The sequence below is a fragment of the Trichomycterus rosablanca genome, chromosome 18 (assembly GCF_030014385.1).
Source record: "Trichomycterus rosablanca isolate fTriRos1 chromosome 18, fTriRos1.hap1, whole genome shotgun sequence".
Classification (NCBI taxonomy): domain Eukaryota; kingdom Metazoa; phylum Chordata; class Actinopteri; order Siluriformes; family Trichomycteridae; genus Trichomycterus; species Trichomycterus rosablanca.
This window is the reverse complement of record NC_086005.1, coordinates 7,259,490-7,279,474: the sequence shown is the minus strand read 5'-3', so window position 1 is coordinate 7,279,474 and position 19,985 is coordinate 7,259,490. Positions and strand designations below refer to the sequence as shown.

General features: G+C 40.6%; 1 protein-coding gene across 2 annotated transcripts in view; it reads left to right on the top strand.

Moving 5' to 3' along the window:
* The first annotated feature begins 633 nt into the window (after positions 1–633).
* The window catches only part of LOC134332527 (ephrin type-A receptor 5), a 72,216-nt gene continuing 52,864 nt past the window's right edge, over positions 634–19,985 (top strand). For both annotated transcript variants that reach the window (XM_063014208.1, XM_063014209.1), the window contains exons 1-2: positions 634–693; positions 11,669–12,332. In XM_063014208.1, the coding sequence (XP_062870278.1) occupies positions 655–693; positions 11,669–12,332 (703 nt within the window). In that variant the 5' untranslated portion in view covers positions 634–654. The remainder of the gene's footprint in view (positions 694–11,668; positions 12,333–19,985) is intronic.

The window sequence follows — 19,985 nt, the reverse complement described above, 5'->3', positions numbered from 1 at the left end:
TAATTTAAGTTGCTTTATGTATATCTTTGACTATACACAAATCCCACAGTGAACTTGGCATTACACAGTGAGCCTGTCTTACAAAAATGTATTTATTTTAAATATTTATGATAGTTTTATATTTGTTTTCAATTTCAGGTAGTTTTAGAGGTTGGATTAATGGGTGAAAAGAAGGGGCAGGGGTGATGATTTCAAAAGTTATGAAGAGATTGTGGCCTCAGGGAAACTCATGGAAAAGAAATTTTTTTTTGTTTATAATTTTATATAGTTTTATTTTATTTTAATATTTGCATTGTTGTTGTTTTATGTTACCAACCCCACATTGGTATATATAATAGTATGCCTTATTATTTAACCCTATATGATATATACCAAATGTAAAGTGAGACCTTTATGTTTTCTAGAAGTGTAGAAAATTGCGATAGAATGTCTTCAGTCATTTATTTACTCTTGTATTTTACCCTCTATTGTAAAATATTGTAATTAAACATGTATATTTAATCAGTCTGGTACAAATGAATGAAATCCTCACTGTGAATGTTCTGTATAAATGTAAAACTATTGCACACACGTACTGGTATGACCTGCCACAGCCTAATAACGTGTCTGTTTGTCCTGCCCCCCGTAGTGAACCTGCTGGACTCGCGCTCTGTAATGGGTGACCTTGGCTGGATCGCGTACCCGAAGAACGGGGTGAGTTACACCCTCTCTCACTAAACTCCACATTACTATTGCACCCAGGATAACATCTCAAGGTCTCTTAATTCCCCTGAGTGAACCAAAGACAAATTCAACATGAAAAATAATAGAACACGCTCCCTCACATCAGACACTGAGAGACAGTTATATCATTCTTAAAGGAACAAGACGCTCTTTGTTCTGTGTAAAAAGAAAAAAATGGAAATGTAATCAAAGCTTAATAATGAGACTCTGTTATAAAGAAACTTAATAGAGCTGAGATTAAAACCTGAATATTTTTTGGAATTTATTGTAGGTTTTTGAATTATTTAAAAGTGTAAACGTGTGTAATGTGGACTTAACCATGCAACCTTTATTTCCATAAATGTTTATTAACACACACTTTAAATTATTCATATCTATGTGCAACTTTTTTCTCCATGTGAAATTATTACAGTGTGCAATATTTTTTTCCCATGTGCAATTATTTGTAATTATTTGTAAATATTTTTCAGAGTTTTTCAGAGTTTTTCTGACTTTTTATTATTATTGTTATACATTGTACTTCTTACTGTCTATCTTTTGTACTGAGTGCTTTAATGTCCCTTCGCTGCTGCAACAATGTGAATTTCCCCACTGTGGGACTTATAAAGGATTATCTTATCTTATCTTATCTTTAACTGTTATAGACCACAACTGGCAAAATAACCAAATGAGCTAATGAGGAAGCTTTTAAGGAGTTAAATCAGGTGTGTTTGGTGTATACAATTTTTTTTAAATCTGCATTGGGTCTCCAGGACTGGAGTTACAAAAAAACCTAAAACAAATTGTTAGAGGGGAAAAAATACTATAAAAAATTGAAAATAGCAATAAAAAAAGAATAAATAAAACCCATTAATAACATGGGTTCTTACTACTATCACTATTATTCTGTTATTATTGTAATTGCTTTTATTATTACTATTTTATATAATGTATTATATTATTATTATGAGCATCCTAAAAATATGACAAAAATATACAAATAACCATCTGCCATGAATTATACTCTTAGACCATAGGAATATGAAGCTTGCTTGACTGTAGACAATGTCACCGATGTTATAGCAGGTTCACCCAGCAATAGTCAATTCTAATCATCAAGAGAGAACTAGAAGAACATGCAACAAAGGTCTTATTAATAAATTGTGAAACTGTCTACACCACCAAATGAATAGTGGATGGATTGCTGCATGGATTTTTTCTTTTAAGCACATGTTGTAATTATTAAGTCAAAAATAAATAAATAATTTAATTTAAAAAAGTTCCAATTATTAAGTCAAAATAAATAAATTAATAAATAAATTAAAATAAATTATATATATATATATATATTTTTTTTTTTTTTTATATTATATATTTATATTTAGAATTTATATATATATATATATATAGATGGTTTTGATAGTCTCTGGTGATCAGCAAGAAATAAATGGGCAAGCTTTAATTTAACAGTTAAACAAAGGGCATCATTTAGCAGCTATCTGATCATAATGACATCACCATTTGCCCACATCCTGGCGTGGTGGTACACTTCATTAACAAAGCATTGCATACAATTATGTATAGAGCCATCTGTTAGGTTACTGGACAGTGTGTGCGTGTGTGTGTGTGTGTGTGTGTGCATGTGTTTGTGTACGTGTTTATGTGTGTGTCCACTATGCACTATAAGCTGTTTGTTTCATGTTTACATCACGTCTCTGTTTTCTTAGATTGATCCACTTCACGCACATTGTTTATCACTCAGGCTGCTGTGCCAGTATTTGGCGAACGTTTCATTTCTGTTGTTAATGTAGCAGTAGCCGACCCCACGGGTACTCAACAGCTTTTGTCTCGTGTTCGTCATGCCTGTAGTCGCTGTTGACAGTGCGTGGTCACGACTCAATTTGGCTTCCTGTAGTCATGAGCGCCGAGACAGAGCATTGTGTTTACCTGCACCTGCCCTCTGCACCAACAATGCCACCCAACAGTAAGCTCTTAAAGCTGCCAGCACACCTGGGATGGAGACAAATATCTCCTCATTCAGATGGCACTACAAATATTCTCGCGTTATTTAGAGCATGTTGCTCGGGGGGAGCATAAATCTGTGCCAAATAAAAGCAGCTTTTGCAGCAGCTCAGAACTTTGGCGGGGATGAAGCCGTGTAGCGAGATTCCATTGTGTACTCTGTTTTAGCTAGATTTATAAATACACAAAATAATAATTAAGTAAGGATTAAAACAGTGAAAAAATATTTTTGAACTTTGACCTGTAGATAATTTAACTGACAATAGTCCACCAACCAAAAATATCCAGCCAACAGCACCCCGTGGGCAGCGTCCTGTGACCACTGATGAAGAGCTCAACGATGACCAACTCAAACAGCAGCAACAGATGAGCGATCGTCTCTGACTTTACATCTACAACGTGGACCAACTAGGTAGGACTATCTAATAGAGTGGACAGTGAGTGGACACAGTATTTAAAAACTCCAGCAGTGCTGCTGTGTCTGATCCACTCATACCAGCACAACACACGCTAACACACCACCACCATGTCATTGTCACTGCAGTGCTGAGAATGATCCACCACCTAAATAATACCTGCTCTGTGGGGGTCCTGACCATTGAAGAACAGCATGGAAAAGGGCTAACAAAGTATGTAGAGAAACAGATGGACTACAGTCAGTAATTGTAGAACTACAAAGTGCTTCTATATGGTAAGTGGAGCTGATAAAATGGACAGTGAGTGTAGAAACAAGGAGGTGGTTTTAATGTTATAGCTGATTGGTGTATATTCCAACATATACTGTATTTTGATACTTGCTTTACACTAAGTATGCTGTCCTGAAATGCATTACAAAGAGTGCAATGTCTAAAATATTAAGGATGCATAATATGGCAAAAAAATAGAATATAAGTACTTAAAATAATTTTTTAGGATACCCCAAATGGACACTGTCATTTATTATTACGTTTAGGTGTTTGTCCAAAAAGACAAAAAGAAAGCACCCTGAAGAAATCATATTTGCCCTGCAGTCAACAAATAGGAAACAAAGCACCAAAGTTTGCCAGATTTGTAATTGAGCACAGCAGGGACACAGTGGGTGTGGCTACTCTAAATGCCAATTCATATTGTCTTCATATATGAAAAGCTTTGGCTCTCTCAAGATCAAAAAGTAAATACAATTTTCCGGTGTTTTTGTAGTTTTATCTACTAACTGCTTTAAACTAGCTAGACGAGCTTTGGTGGTGAATGTTAGATGTATTTTGCTTTTCGTTGAAGCGGCTGATTACAGTGTCTGTGCATTATTTGGGTCAAACGAGCGTGTACACCAGCCACTATTCACAGACACTCTGAAGAAGAGCCGTTTTACTGCCTGCATTGGCCCTTCATGCTTTTCAAAACATTGGGCAGGATTTACAAAAGCTTTCCTAAATCCGGGCTTTGTGGCCTATAAGCACATCGGGCTCCAAAACTGCTCTTTTTTTATTTCACTTGCACTAAAGGCTAACAGCCATAAATGTGACCCTGAGTAGACAATCCATATACCCTGGTTTAGGACAAATGCGAGGTTAAATGCAGTGCCATGGTTTCATTGTTAAAGTGGAAGATCTGTTAAGATCTAAAATCTGTTCATCTTCAGAAACTGTGTAAAGCTAAGCATGGTAGCCGTGGGGTCAACGCCACTCGAAAATGCTTTTTCATTATTTTTGTTGTTCTGAGCTGGAAGAAAACTGGAATACTTGGAACAAAACTTATGCAGAGAAAAACATGACAAGCTTTTTACAGAGAGTGACTGGAGTCAAGGTTCAGTCCCAAGTGCCCAGGATCTTGGTGCTTTGAGGAACTTGCACTATAGATTATTTGTTACAAGCAAAAATAAACAAATAATAATAATAAATACTTTAATGAATTATTTACCTTTAATGTAATAATAAATGTCATGCCAGCTGACTCAGTTTCGAGTCAGGTGGAAGAAATTATGACTGTCAGAAACACACTGAATCACACTGTGAGATCAACAAAAACAATTTATTTTAATTAGAAGGTGACAATAATTGTTTCTTCCACATGATGTGACTGCATTATGGTCTGGTTGGGGCAACTGCATATTAATGTTCATGGTTTTGGAGCAAAATTACCTTACAACAACAAATAACAACAATAAAAGACAATTATAATAAAAACAATAACAAATAACTTATTTTTAATAATAATAATACAAATAATAATAATAATAATAACAAACACCAGCAATAAATAAAAAAATAAAAATAATAAAAACAACAAAAAACAGCAATATAATAATAATAATATTAATAAAAAATAAAATAATAATAATAACATACACAGCAATAAATAAAAATAATACAAATAACAAAAAAACAGCAATATAATAAAAATTAAAACAACAACAAATAGCAACAATAAATAATAATAATAATAATAATAAATGTTTTTAATGTTTTTAAATGATTTCATAACTGTATGAGATTTCCGTAATGCACTTGTGACCTCTGACGCATACACAACATCAGCACAGTTCTCCTCGGACACGTGTGTAGCCCCCTGTTAGTTTTTACTTACCAGACAGTGACTAATTTTCACAGAGCATTTAAACACAAACAGAGAAACACCAGCAATAAATAAAAAATAAAATAATTAAACAAAAAACAGCAATATAAAAATAATAATAATAATTAAAACAACAAATAGCAACAATAAATAATAAAATAATAATAATTAAAACAACAAAAAACAGCAATACAATAATAATAATAATAATAATAACAATAATAATAATAATAATAAATGTTTTTAATGTTTTTCATTGATTTCATAACTGTATGAGATTTCCGTAATGCACTTGTGACCTCTGACGCATACACAACATCAGCACAGTCCTCCTCGGACACGTGTGTAGCCCCCTGTCACTTTTTACTTACCAGACAGTGACTGATTTTCACAGAGCATTTAAACACAAACAGAGAAACACACTATGCTCTCTGTATTCCTTCACCGCCGATGTTGGTACCTCAACCAGACAGCAGACAGTGGCAAGACCAGTGGCAGACCACACGATTGGCTGTGTGTCTGTAAGGAGTGGGACGATGGCTGAACAAGGTTTCTTCATAACTGATGCAGTTGTGTCTTCTGCTGGCTGATTGATGGCACCTTCACAATGAGAAGGGGGTTAACGAAAAAAGGTGCATGACTCTCGAAACGGATCTGCATATGTACCCGACTAGTGCGGGTGAAAAGATGCGGTCGGTACTGCACACGTGTCAGAGGGGATGTGTGACTGGAAAAGTTGAGGTCTGCAGCAGTAGAGCGGAATTGGGTAACTGGAAATGTCTACATTGGGAGAAAATTGGAAAAGTGCATGAATTAAAAAAAAGACTGCTGCTTGGTGTAAGTGAGTGAGACTTGCCGCCCTCGACCACAACCAGAATGAAGCGGTTAGTTTAAATGAAGAAAGAAAAGAGCACTTGCAGGTGTGATCGCAGGAGTTCTGTTTTATTATCATTTTCAGTTCTATAGAGCACCTCCTGTTCTGAACAGCCTCAATGACAGGGGTTAGCCAGGTGTCTCAGTAATGGTCATTGGGAAATGAGAGGTAATGACTGGTTATTGATTCAGAGTCAGCAGGTTGTGTTTTGAGGCTTGAGTGCTTTCTCTTTCAGTCTCTCTCTCTTTCTCAGTCTTTCTGCTCTATAGAGAGGGAAGAAAAAGGCCGATGCCAGCAGAGTTTGAAGTGCTTGGGTAAATTTGTGCTCTAGGCACATGAGAGCTCACCCAGGGAGAGTTGATGTTTGGCAGGGCAAAAGCAGTTGCAAATAAGCGAGCTGGGTTAGCGAAGGTGAGGGACTAGAAAGAGCACCTCAGCGGGAGACTCAGAAAGAAGGTCTGGGGGTTGAGAGAAGTTAATGCGGGAGGACGGCGTCGGTTCAAAGGCATTTTTTAAATTGTGTCTGAAGTGCCGAGTGCCTCGGTGCTTCCTGACATTACTGAAGGCAGATTGGCTGTAAGTGATAGTCGTTCCCATGTGAAAGTGAGATAAGGTCCTTTCATTCATGGACACTCTCTAAATTTTTGTTCATGCTACTAAAGCTGTTTTGTATTTAAAATGTGGATGTTAAAATGACCTGTGCTTCAATTCTTTATAAATACAATGCAATGAAATGATAAAACGTCAAGTAAAAATTTAGCGGGCACCATTTGCAGTTCCTGCATCAGACAAAATTGGATACTTCTGGGTGGGAAAAGACCGGACTAAAGTCGGTGGGGTCTTCAGAAGCTGTGCAAGGACCTTGTGCAGAAGTGGAGGAACCTCATGTGCGAATCCACTGAGGCACGGGCTAAAAAGAAGGGGTTAAGAGTCACATACGCATTATAGGGGGTGTGGAGCAGGCAAATATGCCCTCCTCGAACACAAACGGGATCCCCAGCAGCAGAAGACTAATTGGTTACTCCAAATCAGGAGAAGAAGGAAGAAATGTATAAATAAATAGAAAAAAAAATGGCAAAAAATTCCACGATAAGTTGGACCTATTGCTATCCTTAGTTCCCAAATTAAGGTGCTCAGGTGGCGCAGCAGTCTATATTCTGTTATGCTATTCCCACCAACACTGAGATCCGGGAAGATCCACGAAGACATGATTGGCTATGTCTGAGGGGGCTTGCCTAAAACCTGAGAAATATAACTAGTTCATAACACTTTCATATTTATTCATTCAGAACACAATACACCTTATAACTTGGGAAGAGTGGAATAACCCCAACTTTGAGTCACAGCCTTCATGTGTTTTGGTTTGCTCTCCATTTTGCTTTTGGGTGACTTGATGCCACTTTTTTGTGCAAAGGTTCCAGTAGCCTGGTATTGTTGGGTGGTTTGTGACCATTCACCTTCATCTTGTTGACTTCTGAACCCTTCAGCTAGATGCCATCTTCAGTGTGCTATGTGCACAGTTATGTTAGCGGTTAAGGTCCTGGACTAGTAAGCAAAAGGTTGCTGGTTCAAACCCCACCACCTTTATTTTTTTAAGAATAATAAGTTTTAAAGCATCAGAATTTGTGCTCATTATGCTCGACACCAAACTCATTAAACCAGGCAGAGTCGTCCTGGAGGTAACGGGTTTGGTTAAAACACTTGTCCTTAATAACTGGGAGGCATGTTCACATACTTATGACCCTCCATATTTTAAAGAATTTAGAATTTGTTTTATATAATTGGTTTAATACATGACTTAGCATTAAGTTTAGCTGTAACTTAACTGTAACTCTTTACCTGTCCACTTTCACCAGGTCGCAGTGACTTACTTCCTTTCCCTATAGATTATGGCCAAGCTACCCGAAGCGTATAAGGAAATATGAAAGGATCTTATTCGCCATGGTTCACTGAGAATTTTATAAGCACAGAACACTCCCCTGTACCCCCCCCTCCCCCTCCCTTCTCTTCTGCTCAATGCATTAATGCAATCGGTCTGAAAGGACTCCTGTGTTTATTAGAGGAATATAATCATTTATGGCTCAGTGAGCTTCAAACCACCTAATGTGGACATTTGGCTGGCCTGAATGAAATGGAAATTTACCGTGAAACAGCGACAGAGCAGGGTGACGCTAATAGTGTTTTCTGAACCGCATTTATGCTTCACCCTGACATCGGAAATGTGGTTAAACTATAACTGGGATAATAGATGATACAGTCAAAGTATCCCTGAAAAATCGCAGGTGTAATGTGTCAGCGCTGCCTTTACGAGTCCGAAGATGGATTTTAAAGCTGAATATGTTTGTCTTATTATCTGAAGACATATTTTCCTGCATCGGGTCAGGGTGGTATAGCGTATTACAACGATCTATAGTCATTTCACAACATTGCTGCTTTGCCAGTGTGCAAGCCTCATAACTGTGCAGCATTTAAACAATGCATGCACTTACAGAAGAACTCTGTTTCTACCCCGACCATGTAGGCATCTGTATGTGCTCATATGTGCTTATTACCATATGTGCATAAAATTACTGGACAATTTATTAGGAACACCTGTACTGTTGCTCATTGATGTGATTCTCAGCCAGTCATGTGGCAGCAGCACAATGCATAAAATCATACAGACACGGGTCAAGAGCTTCAGGTAAGCTTCACTTAACAAATCAGAACACAAAACAAATAGGATCCAAATTTGATGAGTTTCAAAGCAGTTGAGTACCAAGGTATGACTGTACTGTTATTAAGTACAGTCAGGTTGATTATGACTCCTGGTAATCGTATGGATAGTGTTTTTCCAGAACATTCTGTCATCTGTTTCAGCTTTTGGGGCTTCCTCTAATTGTATCCATCCATCTTGTTGCCTGCCATCCCCTTCTTTTCTACATTCAGCTCATTATTATAATACATTTAATTTCATTTTCACATTTTACCACCGTTTATCCCAGGTCTGGTTTCTACTGTTATCACTGGGCGCACTGAGTAACACGCTTGGCCACCTTACCAAACCCACAGCCAGTCATGTCTGTATGTAGATGCCTGACCAGCCAATAGCACTGCTGGGGATTCAAATCTTGGATCCTAGCACTAGTGGGCTAGCTTACTTTACTACTGACCCACCTGAGTGCCTACTTATTATTACAATAAATTAAAAACATTAAATATATTTTATTAAATACAGTTAAAATTGTGGTAATCATCCCATCAATTGTCTCATGTGATCAGTATGAAAAGTTCAGGTCCTGCAGGGCAGTTCTTTTCATGAAGCTCTGATAACACACCACCCAGCACAGTTAGCTCAGTAAGCCTGGAGGTAATGCCACAGTCTGATGCATGTAGTCAGAAGGGCAGGAGTTACCTGCTCTCGGTCTGATACACTGTGCGGTGTGCACAGAGTAACATGCTCACTGTGATCCAGTGTTTGCTGTCTCTGCTTTGTCTGGGATAAAAATAGCTCTGTAAGATGAATGCATGGCAGCGCTACTGTTGCGCTGCTGTTGCACATGCTTCCGTTTCTTCCAGCCTGTGTCAGGTTGGTTCCTGTCCAGCTGTAATGTGATGCCTCTAAGGGGCACGCTGGTCATTGATTGTACTTTTGAGGAACACAGAGGCACGTTTGGGCCCATGAGGGCCATTTTTCGAGGTCTTGCCTGGTTAACTGCTGTGCAGTAATTTTACAGCCTGTGGGAAATAGAGGTTAGCATTGCTCTTCCAATTTCTCACCTGTCTGATCTATTGTTATGGGTGTTTCTGGTTTAAAGCACAAGACAGAACAAAAAGTCTATTTTCTTTTTAGCAGTAATACAGTGCAGCAGAAAATGATCTTCATCTGCTATAGTTTATTATACAGTATATAATATTCAGGTTGCATTTTCTGCTCATTTAGTACACGTTTTTATTCTATTTTATTATTATTTTATTATTTTATTCTATTTTTTACCCCCATCTAGTGTTTAATTGCACATTCATAACTTCTTCCGCCCATGCACAACCTAAAGCTGAATGAAGAGAGCTACAGACTGACACATGGACAGACTCTTTTCACCTTGAAGAGACAGTCCTATAAAAGTCATACTTCATATGTAGAGTCATGCACTTCTATCCAAGAATCAACCATCTCTCATGCGGACACCTTGACTTGCCTGAAGAGGTGGCAATTGCATCTGCAATGAGTAACCCCATTCAATCGTCATACCCTCAGACACAGCCAAACGCATCTGTGTGGGGGTCCAGGACCTTCTTGCTGTAAGGCAACAAGGCTACTCACTGAGCCAACATGCCGCCCTGTTGATTCGACTTCCTTAATTATTAAACATAATCAGTTTTATTTTTTAGTAATTTAATTCATTTATCCAATTTTTTAGTAATTTAATTCATTTATCCAACATATTCACTCACCCACTCACAAACCCAGTCATGGCTAGGGATAATTTAGATTACCCAGTTTACTTTCTGATTTTTTTAGGAGGTTGAAGCAAAACCTCACAGACTTGGACATGGAAAGAACATAACAAACCCTTTACAGCTAGTAATCAGAGCCAGGAATTGAATAGTCTTAACTAAAATCTTTAAACTTGGTCAGTAATAACAAAAACAACCAAAGAAATTGCAAAATAACAGCATTTAAACGTTTATTTTATGTATTTAAGTAAAACAGGTATCCACCCTTCCTAGTTACTTAATTAATCATTAAAGCTAATTTAACTGGTAATTTGGTTCAATTACACACACAGGATGACTGCCAACCCTGAAGAATCTAAACATCACTTAAATAGAATTGTTTTTATTAATGTGAAATACATTCCCAACCTAGAACCTGGGTTCGAGCTTTGCCCCTGGTTACTGTCTCATGTCCAGTGTTGCTCATGCATGTCCAGACTGTACTTTGATTCCCTTCTACCTTCCAAAACAGAAACACAGTATATTGGCTGATCAAATGACAGATAAAGGCATTATCAAGAGAGAGGAAAAATAAAATTAGTAAAATATAATAATCTGGAACAGTGGTGAATCTTCCCAAGGGTCAGCTTACTTATGTTGAAGACCTATCAAAAAAGTCACAAAATAACCCAGGTGAAGTAAGTTCTAATAAACTGCAGGTCTCACCCAACTCAGATTTAGAATTTTGTGCAGAAATGGTATCCATGGAAGAGTTGCAAGGCCAAATAAAAAAACACATTGATGACCTCCTTTTGGAATCATGGTATGTGGAGCTACCACAACATGCTTTGCTATTTCAGGGCTGGATGACTTGCCAAAACTGCCAATTCATCACTGAGCTTCGACATCCATACCAAACCCCCCTTAGAAATAGCTTTTCATGTCTGTTCAGATGCCCGGCTGGACAATAACCAGTCTTGAGTCCCAGCTGTGGTGGTCTAGCTGCGTCACCTGAGCATCCACTCAATAGTGTTGCATAAAAAAATTCAAATGTGTATGTTGATCTTATGAATGACTATATTTTTAATTTCTTTTCATTTTTAGTGGGAAGAAATTGGAGAGGTGGATGAAAACTACGCCCCTATCCACACCTACCAGGTGTGCAGAGTGATGGAGCACAACCAGAACAACTGGCTTCAGACCAACTGGATCCTAAATGAAGGTGCACAGCGAATCTTTGTGGAGCTGAAGTTCACCCTGAGGGACTGTAACAGCCTGCCTGGTGGTGTGGGCACCTGCAAAGAGACCTTTAACATGTACTACCATGAGTCCAACGATGAGGATGACAGGAACATCCGTGAGAGCCAGTACAACAAAATCGACACCATTGCAGCAGATGAGAGCTTCACAGAGCTGGATTTGGGAGACAGGGTCATGAAACTCAACACGGAAGTGCGAGATGTCGGACCTCTCACCAAGAAAGGCTTCTATTTGGCCTTCCAGGATCTGGGCGCCTGTATCGCCCTCGTATCTGTGCGGGTCTTTTACAAAAAGTGTCCCCAAGTGGTGAAGAACTTGGCAGTCTTTCCAGATACCATCACCGGGTCAGACTCCTCGCAGCTCCTAGAGGTGTCGGGGACCTGCGTGAATAACTCCACGGCCGAGGACCTTCCCAGAATGCACTGCAGTGCCGAAGGGGAGTGGCTGGTGCCCATCGGGAGGTGCATGTGCCAGGCAGGCCATGAGGAAGTTAATGGCTCCTGTCAAGGTTGGTGAACATCTTCATTATTATGCAAATGCAGGCTGGCAAACGGCACCGCATGTTCGACACCCATCCTTGAACCGAACCTATGAATGTCACGGACATTGATGAGTGTCCGCGCCCTTTGTGTGGCCGAGCAGCGCAGTGACATTCAGCTCGCAGTCTTAGCACGTTTTTAGATTTAGTCGTACGTCACGCAATTTATAGGTCACTGAAACAGAGATTTATGTAGGTCGTTTAAAAGAGTTGTTTTGTGAATATCATCAGTGGTCAAGCACAGATTAAAAACCCTGCACGGCTGACTGGCTTAAGGGAGTGATATGATGAGAATGGGAATTGGGAAGGGGGGTTGATGGGGTGACTATCTAACAGCTGGCAGAGGGCCTGATGGATTTCCTGATGAATCATTCGCTCTGCACAGCCCAGACCTCTCACTTTGTTGTAGGCTGTTTATAACCTTATAATAATTAGCCAAAACATTAGGACCACCCTAAAAATGTGCAATGTGCATAGCAATGCACTCACTCACTCACTTTCTTAACCGCTGCTGCGCTTGTCTTCCAAGTTTGATTTGATTGACAGCACTGACCGGGTCAAAGATCAATCGATTGATCAGTACATAGCGTTTATTTTTCCAAATTGGCGCTCAGTGGCACAGCCAGCAAAAGCGGCTTTGCTGTGCATTATGTGAAAGGCTTAAGCGCTGCAGTACGTGGCAGCATGCGCTCAGCCATGCTGCGAGTGAAAGCCTTCCCAGCCCTGCAGTCCCTGGTCCTCATGGGTTGTCATCATGTCACTTCATGTCATCTATGTATATATTTTTTTGTTCATTGTTTTTGGGCGGCACAGTGACTCGGTGGGTAGCACTGTCACCTCACAGCAAGAAGGTCCTGGGTTCGATTCCCAAGCGGGACAGTCCGGGTTCTTTCTGTGTGGAGTTCTTATGTTCTCCCTGTGTCTGTGTGGGTTTCCTCCAGGAGCTCCAGTTTCCTCCCACAGTCCAAAAACATGCAGTCAGGTTAATTGGAGACACTGAATTGCCCTATAGGTGAATGGGTGTGTGTATGTATGTGTGTATGTGTGTCTGCCCTGCGATTGGACTGGCGCCCTGTACAGGGTGTTACTGTGTGCCTTGCACCCATTGAAAAGCTGGTATAGGCTTCAGCAACACCACGACCCTAATTGGATAAGCGGTTAAGAAAGTAAGTGAGTTCATTGTTTTTTAAATTTTAAAGCGATGTAAATTTCCCAGATTTAATTGTATTAACTGCTTTATCCTGAGCAGTGATAGCTCAGTGATTAAGGTACTGGACTAGTAAACAGAAGGTTGCCGGTTCAAGCCCCGCCACCACCAAGTCGCCACTGTTGGGTCCCTCAATTGCTCATCGTGTTCAGATCATTGTGAAAGTCGCTTTGGATAAAAGCGTCTGCTAAATGCTGAAAATGTAACTGTAAATGATCAGGGTTGTGGTGGTTCCGGTTCCACCATGGAACACTGTGTAATCGATCACAAGGCTTTCTATGAGATCATAAAGGTTACATGTATTTATGCAACACTCCTTAAAAATGACTAGTTAACTAGTTAATAAATTCAAGCCACTGACTAGACACTTTTGCATAATTACCCAGTATAGATATTAAAGCCTTTCAGGCCAGAAAAGAAAATTAGTTGGCCTAGTTTAGGCTAAGTGATTTATTTTTAGAAGTGCTTACTGAGTTTCTGCCTGGAGCTAGAGACAGTCGAGCAAGGGCGTCTGCATTACACTGTTTGTAGATCATTACAGTTTGCCATTCAGTTCACCTGCAGGATGCAAAATGTTCACACTTCAGTTATAAAAAATATCCTTCTAAACTCAGAACGATACTGACGAGTCACTGATGGAATCATTCTCTCTCGAACATTTCCATCAGCCCGGTCTTTGCTCGTTTCGCAGCCGATGCTCTATTTGTAGAGGCATTCCCTTGAGAATCCCCATCATAGCTTGGATTTTTATAGACATTTCATCCAACTTTGTTTCCCCGTGTCTGTGTCTGGAGCCGATAAATACAGTACATCCTCGTTTCGGTTCCCATGGCAACTGGAGACTTGTGTTCAGTCTTTGACAGTCAGTGATACAAAATTTTTGACACTTTTTTCTAGCTTGAGCGAGACACAACTGCGGCTGGATGAAAGCTGAAGGGAGGGTTTAGGGTTTGCACGGCTGATGAGCGTGTTTCATCATTTCTTACACAGGAATGAGTGCACAGGAAGTGAGGCGACAGTAATTTGAGGAGCAAAGACAGTAGTAGCAGCAGGTGACGTTCCACTCTCTATAGGTTCTCAGCATTCTAGTTCTGTCTTCAGTTCCTGAGGTTTTGCTACAGCAATTTAACAGTCATTTTAAATGAAGATACATGTTAATTATTTTGTTATTCAAATGTATGCATTTTTAGCTCAAGTCCAATATTAAAATATCAGTAAAAAGCATACAGGTTAAAGTTTGACATTGGTGACCCGCAAAAAATATGGTCTGCAGAAAAAACATAATAAATAAATAAACTAATTTTAACACGCACATAAACACTAAATGAATTTGTCCACATACGCCCACATGGGGAGGCTTTACGGTACATCTTGTAAACCACAGTGGGACCAGATCAGGTCACTATTTGTGTTTCATTTTGATGCATTGTGAATTGGGTCATGGTACAATTCATGGACAAAATGTGAGTCGCTTGAAAAAAAAGTAACAAATATAAGTTATTAAGGATGCCATTTGGTTGGAAAGATGACATCTTGTGACACTGTCCTGCTGAAGGTCTGTTGTCTATATACAGGGGTTGGACAATGAAACTGAAACACCTGTCATTTTAGTGTGGGAGGTTTCATGGCTAAATTGGACCAGTCTGGTGGCCAATCTTCATTAATTGCACATTGCACCAGTAAGAGCAGAGTGTGAAGGTTCAATTAGCAGGGTAAGAGCACAGTTTTGCTCAAAATATTGCAATGCACACAACATTATGGGTGACATACCAGAGTTCAAAAGAGGACAAATTGTTGGTGCACGTCTTGCTGGCGCATCTGTGACCAAGACAGCAAGTCTTTGTGATGTATCAAGAGCCATGGTATCCAGGGTAATGTCAGCATACCACCAAGAAGGACAAACCACATCCAACAGGATTAACTGTGGACGCAAGAGGAAGCTGTCTGAAAGGGATGTTCGGGTGCTAACCCGGATTGTATCCAAAAAACATAAAACCACGGCTGCCCAAATCACGGCAGAATTAAATGTGCACCTCAACTCTCCTGTTTCCACCAGAACTGTCCGTCGGGAGCTCCACAGGGTCAATATACACGGCCGGGCTGCTATAGCCAAACCTTTGGTCACTCGTGCCAATGCCAAACGTCGGTTTCAATGGTGCAAGGAGCGCAAATCTTGGGCTGTGGACAATGTGAAACATGTATTGTTCTCTGATGAGTCCACCTTTACTGTTTTCCCCACATCCGGGAGAGTTACGGTGTGGAGAAGCCCCAAAGAAGCGTACCACCCAGACTGTTGCATGCCCAGAGTGAAGCATGGGGGTGGATCAGTGATGGTTTGGGCTGCCATATCATGGCATTCCCTTGGCCCAATACTTGTGCTAGATGGGCGCGTCACTGCCAAGGACTACCGAACCATTCTGGAGGACCATGTGCATCCAATGGTTCAAACATTGTATCCTGAAGGCGGTGCCGTGTATCAGGATGACAATGCACCAATACACACAGCAAGACTGGTGAAAGATTGGTTTGATGAACATGAAAGTGAAGTTGAACATCTCCCATGGCCTGCACAGTCACCAGATCTAAATATTATTGAGCCACTTTGGGGTGTTTTGGAGAAGCGAGTCAGGAAACGTTTTCCTCCACCAGCATCACGTAGTGACCTGGCCACTATCCTGCAAGAAGAATGGCTTAAAATCCCTCTGACCACTGTGCAGGACTTGTATATGTCATTTCCAAGACGAATTGACGCTGTATTGGCCGCAAAAGGAGGCCCTACACCATACTAATAAATTATTGTGGTCTAAAAGCAGGTGTTTCAGTTTCATTGTCCAACCCCTGTAATTTATCCACATACTTCGTACCTGTACTGTATGGTGTTAGCTACCTGTGTGGTGCAGATTGTTGGTGCAGTGGGTATTGCACACCAAAATGGATCCTAGGACCTGGGTTCGAGCTTTGCCCCTGGTTACTCATGTTCAGTCTGTACTTTGGTTTCCTTCTACCTTCCAAAAAAAGGAACACAACATACTGACTGATCTAAATTGTCTTTTAAGTGTGAGTATCTGGATGTGTATGTTGGTTTGGTCTGGTTTGGTTCCCTGTCCAGGGTGTATCAACCTTGTGCCCACTGTTGTTGGTTGGCACTGGTTTCAGAAACATGACTAGGATGAAGCTTAAAAATTAAATTTAACATTTATTGTTACTCTAACTAGTTGGTTACAAACCAGTTTTTGTTTTTTTTTTGTAGCTGATATAAAGGGATAATGTCAATCTGGTGTTCTCATTCATGAATTGTCTGTTAATTGCCACAACTTTATCTTATTCTGGGTCACAGTAGGTACAATTCACTGGGCGAAATATAGGAAACACCACAGACAGGTCGCCAGTCCATCACAGGGCAAACACACATGCGCATTTATACGTAAAGCAATTTTAGTAGCTAGTAGCAGTCTTTGGACTGTGTCCCAAAGGAGCTCCCACCTAGACACAGGGAGATCTCACCACCTGGGAATCAAACCCAGGACCTTCTTGCTGTGAGGCGACAGTGCTACCCATTGAGCCACGGTGTTGCCCAATCTGGTGTTCTGAAATCCAAAGATTAAGCTCACAATGCTCATTCCTAGCCCTGATTCAGCCCCTTCCTCAAGACACTTATAGGAGATCAGTACTGGCTGCCCAGTGAGGCGTGACATGATGGAACCAGCAATTCACTTTACCCTGGTACACATAAAGCTCCACAGCCATCTCTCTCTCTCACACACATAGCCTATATACTCCCTTTCTTGCTTACTTTTATTCTGCAGGCATTTAATCATTTATCCTCCAGCGCTACATCAGGTGCTTCTCTATCTCTTACGAGCCACGCCGGCGATCAGCCTCCCCCCCACCCTGTGTACCCGCCCGGAGCCGGAGCTATAATGATGGCTGGGACTGAGGGATAGAGACGGCGTTAAAGGGTTACACGCTCCAGCGATGGAGGAGGGCGATGTGTCTCTTGAACGATTTGGGCCCTTCCTTTTCTCTTTCTTTCCCAGCTTTGCACATATTGCTCCTTTTGTCAGGCTCACGAGTTGGCGCTGGGTGATAAGACCCTTTTCTGGGATATTTCTGGAAGAATTCATTTCCATTGAGCCGTCCTAGGGGAACGCTCGCGCTGCAAGGAATCCGCAGCTTTTTTTGTGTGGTTGCCCAGGTCACACGCAGACAAGGCAGCAATGCGTTGAGAATGCATTTCGCCCTATTGTGTGCAGGACAGCCCCCCGCTCAACAGGCACACGGCAAGACAGACAGCGCTACAACCCCGCTCCGTAATGAGACGAACGAGCAGAAGGAGTACACAAAGTGTCACTCTTTATTCAGAGGGTTGTTGTGTGCAATTACAAAATGACTGTAAACAAAGTCACAATCCACCTGAGATGCCCAGAGGAGGCATGCGCTCATCAGGGAGACAATGTGAAGATATTCGGCTTGTCGCTCGAACAAGGACAATTTAATTACACCGTGAGAGAAAATCAGGACAGTTTAAATTGTGTAGATCAACCCGAGGAATGCGGTGGCAATTCCAGTGGGAGGTGGAATGTGTAAATTAGAAATTCTGCTCATATCCTGCCCGGTCTGATTAATAAAACCTACGTCTTGTTTATTGCTGGCTGACAGCTGTGGTTCGGTAGAGGGAGCTGGGAGAAAGTGCTCAGCAGGAGTTGGTCTTCCATTTGCTGCCCAATCTTCTGTGAAAGCTTTCCACTCGATTTTAGATTCACATCCATTCAGCTACAAGAGCATTACTGATTTGGGACGATAAGGTCTGCTTGCATTCTGCATTCCGGTTTATCCCGTAGGTATTGAATAATTTTACATTCAGGGGTTTGTGCAGGTCACTAAAGTAGTTCTACACCAACCTAACATGAAATATGAAATGTAAAATGTGAAAAGCCGCTTCCCTAACTGTTGGCCTAGTTTTAAAGCATGCAGGTATCTAAAATATCATTTATGGGGGAGATTTTGTTTTTACAAATTCACTTTATCATCTTACTTGAACCTTTTATGGCATTTAGCAGACCTACTGTTGTCACAGTGTACAATGCCAGCAAGGGTGGGACTTAAACAAGCAACATTCTGATCACAAGCCCAGTACCTTAACCACTAAGCTACCACTGACTCATCTTGCCCCATGATCCTGCCAGCAATCAAGTCCTGCCAAATGAAGTGAAATCATCTCTCCACTGCTCCAGAGTCCATCTATGTGATTTACGCAGCTTTAACCAACACTTGGCAGTACGCATTATGCAGTGACGTCAGATTTAGATGTAACAGGATGCTCACATGGTGGAGCGGTGGCTCGGTGGGTAGCTCTGTCACCTCACAGCAAGAAAGTCCTGGGGTCGATTTCCAGGTCGAGCAGACCGGGTCCTTTCTCTGTGGAGTGTGCATGTTCTCCCTGCGTCAGTGTGGGTTCCCTTCAACAGTCCAAAGACATGCAGTCAGGCCAAATTACCCAGATGTGTCTGTCTGTCTGTGTTTTTACCCTGTGATGGACTGACAACCTGTTCAGAGTGTTTCATGTCCTTGGCCCCGTGAATTGTACCCTATTTATTCTGGTAAAACAGACATAATTATTGTGCTAATATTGCCTCAAGAGGCAGTTTGGAACTCTGTGCTCAGCAGTGCTGTAACCAATGACTTTTTAAAAACTGTGCCTTCAGCGGTTTGGTTTTGTCATCTTGTATCATTGTCAAGCTGAGCTGTTGTTGCTTATGAATGTTCCACTACTCATGTACTAGACTTGATGTTTTCATATGGCGGAAATACATAAAAATACTTGAAAATTTGACATCCTATCACAATGCCATGTATAAATAAGTCCAAGTAACTATTCTGGAGGAGGGGAACACCCAACTATTAATAAAAATTCATGTTTATGAGTTTATGATGACGATGGTGTACAGGTTGCTCCAAAAATCTTCCATTCCTGTTCAATAATGCTGAGACGTGGTAAATGGAGAAGACAAAATATAAAATATGTTTGCTTATGTTTGTGTTGTCTGAATGCAACAACCACTATCCCCCCCAAATATAGTGGCCAAACATTCAGACCTGTACTGTTCATCAGTTCATTTGTTCTGCACGACATGTCCAAAAGTTTCTTGGTACCTGGTCACAAGCTTTTTAGATATCCTATTTCAAAACCACAGGTTTCATTATAAAAATGTGCCAACCTTTGTGTCTCAAACAGACCCTATTTCTCTTAGAAAACCTTTCACAAAATTTTGGAATGAGTTTTTGGAGACTTGTGTCTGTTAGATTAAAAAGGGATTTCAGATTTGTTATTAGGGTTGAGTTTAGGGCTCTGTGCTGGCCACCTCAAGACCAAACCTGACAAAAGTGCCTAGACCTCACTTTGTGCAGAAAGGATT